Genomic DNA, 6,979 nt, shown 5'->3' on the forward strand with positions numbered 1-6,979 from the left:
TTTACGTCCAAATAAGCCTTTTATCGCAGAAATCTTGGATTTAAAGGAAGATTATTCGATCATGTCTTCACCCAACTTGAAGTGAACTAGGTCATAAAGGAACAAAACTGGCTAAAAAAATATAACCCCTGCCACTAACTTATGCTACTCAGTTACGGAAGTACCTAATTTACATGTTACAACAATGTATAAAGGAACTTGTATAACGGAACTTAGCCCGGCCTGCCCTCGAGATAGCAAAGAGGAGGTCTATCTTGATTTGTAGAGCTTTTTTAAACTAATGCAAACAAGCCAAAATATCGTGAAACTGCCAGCCATCATGGCACCCGAATTGGCAGCCCTCAAAACACACAACCAGCCAGGGTCGCACATTGCATATTGTGGAGAAATCGTCTCTTTTATTGACTAAGAGAGATCTAACACCAAGCCAGCGCAAACCACGGAAAGAAGACTTGTGCAGAAGTAGCATTACCGAATCATCAGACAGACTTCGACAGTTATAAAGATCAAGTCTTTGCAGTAGACTACATTTATAGCTTGTTCTATCCACCAACATCTTCACTGCAGCATCAGTCACATGAAAGCAGTACCTTAGAGATAAATCAGTTAATGCTTTAGCAGCAGATGCAATGGTAAAGATAGCTGCATCAGATATTCCGGGCATGTGACCGACATCCAACATTGATAATGTCTTGCAAATTTTCCCCTCCCCATGAAATAAAAACTCAATTCCTTTGTCAGTTACTCTCTTACAGCCTCTGATGCACAACTGCGCAATGGGTGAGTTTCCTCTACCAAGAATAGCAAGACCCTTATCAGTGATATCAGCCTCTGCTAAGTTTAGCTTTGTGAGTGTAGTGAGACTTGATATGTAGTAGAGACAGGGGTCTGCAATGCTTCTGCACCCACTTGTGTCAAGCACCTCCAAGTTACTAAATGAGGACAATTCCTCCATGGCTTCACTAGTTAGAAGCCTGCACGATAACAACCTTAATTCAATTAGGGACCTTGCAACTCCTCTCATATTATGGAACGCCAAGTCTGATAATAGAGATGAGTTCGACACTTCAAATTTCTTCAGATTCTGGCACGAGTGCAGAATTGATGAAAACCCAGCTTCAGTAACCTTTGTGAACCCACCAAGTTTCACTGATTCCAACCCTCCACAACCTTCAGACAGAAGGAACATGCCCATATTGTCCACTCTCTTAAATGAAGTGTGAAACAAATATACTTGACTTCGAACAATTGAGAGGGTAATCAAATGCTGGCAGACCTCCAGAGACTGTAGTCCAATGTTGGTCAAGTCCGATTGTATTGATGGCTCTCTACGAGGTCTGTCTTCAAGATCCAGCTCTACCAAAAGAGGAAGAGAATTCACAACTGCGATGAGAAGGTCATCTGATATAACGTCCAAGACAAGAGATAAGCTTAGCAATTTGAACCAAGGGTTATCCCTGATCTTATCTATCCAGAGGATAGAGGAATGTGAATCTGCTTGCTGTAACTTCAAATTTTTGATACTCTTGGGCAGAAATAGTTCAAGAGATCGTAAATCAAATACATCATTGAAGGTCCCTCGGATTTTTATGGACAGCGACTGCAGGAAAGAAAGAGCTCATAAAAATGACCATCAAAGGAAAAACTCTTCCCTTCTAAGTAATAAGCTTGAAGAGGCATCGTGGACAATTTGAAGAAGAAAGAGAGGAGAAATACGTGAAAGATGAGATTACTTTACCTCTAACAAGGAAATCTTTTGGAGCATTTCTGTAAATTTACTTTTGAAAAGTTCTGGTGCTTCACACCCAGAGAATTCTATAAGCAAGGACCTGATTCAGAAAAAGAAAAAGGGGAAAGAATAAAACATACATTGGAAACAAATCCAGGGATAAATGACAAGAGTATGAAAGCAACATATTGTTGGTGTAACCACAATGGACTTTATATCTCCACCTTCAGAAGATGGAACAGTCAAGATATTAAGCTAACACAGTTCGCAGTTCGCTTTTGAAGGTGGAGATATGGAGTGAAATTAATTGAATGCCAAGTGCAAAAGCTAACACAGTTCGCAGTTTTCAACTCAAACAGCCTAAAGAAGTTCAGATACCATCAAGGGTCAACAAAGAAAACATTCAAATTCAGCAGATAAATGAATTGGTTCACAAGTTTTTGAAACTGGTAATGTTGATTTGCACTCCACAAGTTATTTGAATTAACATATCTGCTTCAGATATATCGGGAAAAAAATTACAAATCAACAAGTTGAAATGTAATGGCTCGAGTGAACTATTAGAACTAAATAAAATCCATTTATGCAGAGAGAATTTCAGGATAATAATGTCTGAAAATTCAACAATGGAGGCGATTGACGCTTTCTAAGCCCTGACTAAATGATTGCAGCCACTTGTAAAGCTCTTACCATCAAACATATGAAACCATAAACCAATGAAGCATTTCATAACAATTACCAATATATGTCAATTGTTGAAAGTAGCAAACATAAAGTTTGACATGGGAGAATACCTTAAGTTGGGGCACCTTTCTCCAATTGCACAGAGAATGTCATAAGACAGAGAAGAACATTTGAGCAAACTCAAATCTATGATATGTTCATGGAGGATATTGATAATGGAGGAATCACTCTTCATTTGGAGGCAATCGATAGTTAAACTCTTGGCTCCTTGGACCCTACGCACAACATGTCTTAGAGACACTTCATCAAGAGAACATTCCTGTAAATCAGAGATACTAGTATTAAAAGTTCATCCCAGAAGTAGAAATTGCATTAGCAAGCTAAAGATGGTCAACAGAGAGTCAATTGTGCCTCAATCCCAATTTATATACATTCTCTGTACGCATTCTACTCTATTCAAAACCAGAGAATTCAGTATTCACCAGACTATTTTACCATGAATGTGTGGACCGGCTACTCTTGCAATGCCCACGTAGGCATTACCAAAGTGAAGCCCAGGAAATGCCTCCAGAAGTCTTAGCTAGGATACTAGTAAAGCATACATAAAATAAGTCGATCTAAATCAACCAGCAACGAACTCTGAATAATTCTCGGTGCCAAAGCAATCTCAAGACAATCAATCAATCAACTATACCTCAATCCTAAACTTAATGGAGTCAACTATTTAAGTCCTGGGGATCCATTCCATTCTATGCACACTCATCTCATTTCGTAATAATCACTCAGTTGCAATACGCCAACATGGATGTGGTATCTCAAACTCATTAACGCATTTTATCTAGAGAAAATTTCATAAATAGCTACAGTTTAGAGCGTAATAACGAAACATAGCTACAGTCGCGCATACATTACCTATACTTTAGAGTTGTATTAGCGCATACAATTGCGCTGGATTAGCTGAAATCGCGGGTATCAGCGCATACTATATAGCACATGCAGTTGTGCTGATTAGCTGAAATCGCGCGAAACAGCTATATCAACGCATACAGTTAAGCATGTGTATTATGTATTTGCTACAAAACCCAAAATGCAGCTACGTTTCGTAATTTTTTTAAAAACTATAGCTACGTCTCGTAAATACAGTCTAAATGTTTGTCAATTCTACTTCAGTATCTACACCAATAAAATTAGAGCATTCAACTACAAAAAAAAAAAAAAAAAAAAAAAAAAAATTTGACTTACAGAGAGATCGATCGAGGAAAGAGAAGAAACAAGCGGCGTGACAGCGGAATGGAAGGTTCTAGAAACACACGTGGCAGTGCAAAGAGATTCCAAATCCAATTTGTGCAATACATGACTTATTATATGTTCTGGAAGTTTCTCAATTGACACCTCAAAATCGCCATTGGAGTTTCCTCCTCCTTCTTCTTCTTCAATACGGTGTCGTTTGTTGATATCACTGGTAGTTGCAGCCATGATTGAAAGCAGATATCAAAACCTAATTCCTTTTTTTCAGCTCAATAACCTGCAATTTTTCCAGCAAAAAGGTTCAGTTGATACAATTGTTTCAACAAATAAATAAGGAACAAAAACAGGAAAATTTCATAAATAACTATAGTTTAGAGGGTAATTATAAAAAGTTTCATATATAGCTATAGTTTATAGCGTAATTACAAGATGCAGCTATTTACAAAATGTAGCTACAGTTGTTTGTTGCATAAGGAGGAAGAGTTGTATCAACCATGTAACACCTTGGCTGGTGAGCTGAAAAATCTGCACGAAAAGTTGTATGGGCGCAGAAATATAATAGTTATGTTTCGTAATTTTTTGAAATTATACCGACGTTTCATGAATATAATCTAAATATTTATCACGTCCCATCATTTTTTCATATTTATAGTTTGCATTTTACTGAATGTGATTTATTTGCACTAATAAAACATCTCTATGTGAGTATCATTTCCCCATCAACTATCAACTTTCCCAAATACAAGTGCTCGTTTGGTCACCGATAGTTTTCATTTTTTTTTTTCGGAAATTGTTGGACATAGAATTGTTATAATTTTTCCTAGTTCGAAAAGCTTCGAAAACTGTTTTCACAATTTTCACTTCAATTCACTCACAAAAATTCAAAAATAACTCCAATTTTTAAATACCATTTTCAACTTGAAAACAAATACTATTTTTTTTAATTCAAATTTCACAATTTTTATGTTCAAATGCCCACTTAAAACTCTCCTCTGCATTCTCTGATGTATTTTTCCATTTTTTATGGCAAATCAAATGAGGCAAAAAGAATTTAAAAGAAAATATTCATTTATAAAATTTAATAAGTAATAAACATTTAGGAGCTGTTTGGTAGGAGGGATAGGATGAGATTATTAGTCCATGGGATTGAATTATTCCATGTTTGGTTGGCGGAATAACTTCTTTCATATCTCACTCAATCTCATCTATATGGGATAACTTATCCGTCCTACCAAACGATCCCTTTAAAGTGCTGTCTGGTTACAGAACACGTGATGAATGTATACTTGTGGTCACGGGCGGATCTACGTGTAGTCCAGGGTGTTCACTCGAACACCCTCGGCAAAAAATTACAGTGTATATATAGGGTAAATTTTTTGTGTTTATGTGCATATATTAACTTTTGAACACCTCTAAAAAAATTACGCATGTATATTTAGCTTTTTTTTTTTTTTTCGAATATCCCGAATAAAATCACCGGATCATCCGCTCTTGTGGTATATAGTACTTAAACAGTTAGAAAGAGTTTAAAAGAAAAAAATTATTTATGAAATTTAAGCTACTCACAAGCACCTTAAGTTTACTTTGTTATGTGTTCCTATTAAACTTTTGAGAGATTACTATTTGGCAGTAACAATTCATGAGTTGAATACATATATATATATGCTCAATTGGTCTCCCAGAAGGCTTAAAATTGCTTTAACGCACGGATACCGATACACTCATCTGCAGATTTATATAGAATGTTGTAAAAATAGTACCTTATGGAGAACAAAATCAGCTTGAAGCGTGTCAAATATGTTGTTCTTAAGGATATTTCACCACACAGTGAATAAGATAATTAGATATATCTCTCGGAATTCAACATGCTCATCTAATTATAAACTAACAAGCTCATCCAATTATAAACTAGGAACAGAAATAGCAAAAACTCACGAAAGAAAACTCATCATATTATAAGAGACAGGGAAAAGAAAAAATTACTTGGAAGAATTCTACTAGTATATATCAATCTCCAATAGTATCTTGTATATATAGGTGTTACTCAACAATCTAATGGCTATTTTTTCTACTTTTTTGGTAAGTAAATTGATTTCATTACCAAAGTGAACAACGTAACAAGACAGGAAAGAAGTATTTTTGGACATCAAGCCCCAACAACCTCCTCGCAAAATAACAACAATGCAAGCTAACGGCTAGTTTTTTATGTTTTGGTAACTAAACTGATTTCATTACCGAAGTGAACAATGTAATTGGACAAGAAAAGGAGTATTGCTGGACATCAAGCCCCAACAACCTCCTCGCATAATAACAATAATGCAAGCTATCGACTAAATATTTTGTTTTGGTAACTTAACTGATTTCATTATCAAAGTGAACAATGTAACAGCCTTAAATACCCTTAAACTATTATAATTAGTACAAAAATGCCCTTCATCCCCCTTTCCACCCCCAAATATCCCCGCCGTTAATCTATGGGGTCTAAAATGCCCTTATTTCTAACGGCCCACGTCTAATTAAAAAATTAATAATCAATTAACACGTGGTATCACCTGATTGGCCTAATTTTGGGTCCCACAATGAATTTTTTTAAAAAAATCCCCTCCCCCATCCCCAATCCACTCAGCAACCCACCCAACCCCCTTTGACGCACTTCTCCTCTCTCTTCCATTTTTAGTCTTCTTCCTCCCAATCAACCCCCACTCTCCTCCTTCACTTTGCATAGAATCTTTTTGAAAAAATGTTCTCCACTATTTTTTAATAAGTGAAAATATCTTCGAAAAAATATATATATTAAAAATAATATTAATAAATTAGAAAGTATTTCAATGAAAAAATTTAGTATAAAAAAGTAGTAATAATAAGATTTAAGTTATTCTATTATTGTTTATTATTACTGATGCTTTTTCATCTCTCCTTGAGCCGGGGTCTATCATAAACAGTGTTGTACTAATAATTAATTGTTAGTTTGATGAAAAACATATTTTAATGTTTATTTTCCATAACTTCCATCTTACCAAACAAGCCCCTAATTTCTTCTTGGAATCTCCTTCTAGCGCTCCACTATCAATGGAATGATTTATTACACCTTAACCCAACAATTTGGTAAACAGTTACTTAATCCAACTCTGTTTCGAAAGAATTTTAATTTTGCTTAGCAACCATGTTAGGTACGATATTTCAATCAAGCCCCAACAACCTCCTCGCAAAATAGCAACATGCAAGCTAACGACTAGTTTGACTCCTTTAAGGTAAGATAAATTAATTTACTGAATAATAATAATATTATTAGAAACAAAAAGTTTTTCCAAATCAATA

The 6,979-nt window shown here is 35.5% G+C and overlaps 1 protein-coding gene across 4 annotated transcripts; it reads right to left on the reverse strand.

Annotated features, from left to right (window-relative positions):
- On the reverse strand, window positions 1-5,625 carry LOC132036906 (F-box protein At-B). 4 transcript variants are annotated; one of them, XM_059427323.1, is made up of 5 exons: window positions 5,422-5,625; window positions 3,656-3,918; window positions 2,524-2,732; window positions 1,739-1,829; window positions 1-1,600 (listed from the first exon to the last, which is right to left on the reverse strand). In XM_059427323.1, the coding sequence occupies exons 2-5, from the start codon at window positions 3,887-3,889 to the stop codon at window positions 278-280; spliced, it is 1,857 nt and encodes a 618-aa protein (XP_059283306.1). In that variant the 5' UTR covers window positions 3,890-3,918; window positions 5,422-5,625; the 3' UTR covers window positions 1-277. The 4 variants fall into 4 exon arrangements, with proteins under 4 accessions (XP_059283306.1, XP_059283305.1, XP_059283303.1 ...); XM_059427322.1 differs by having other exon boundaries at window positions 3,656-3,938; XM_059427320.1 differs by lacking the exon at window positions 5,422-5,625 and adding an exon at window positions 4,105-4,332 and having other exon boundaries at window positions 3,656-3,938.
- Between the last annotated feature and the right edge of the window lie 1,354 nt (window positions 5,626-6,979).

Source organism: Lycium ferocissimum, chromosome 11, assembly GCF_029784015.1.
Source record: "Lycium ferocissimum isolate CSIRO_LF1 chromosome 11, AGI_CSIRO_Lferr_CH_V1, whole genome shotgun sequence".
NCBI lineage: Eukaryota > Viridiplantae > Streptophyta > Magnoliopsida > Solanales > Solanaceae > Lycium > Lycium ferocissimum.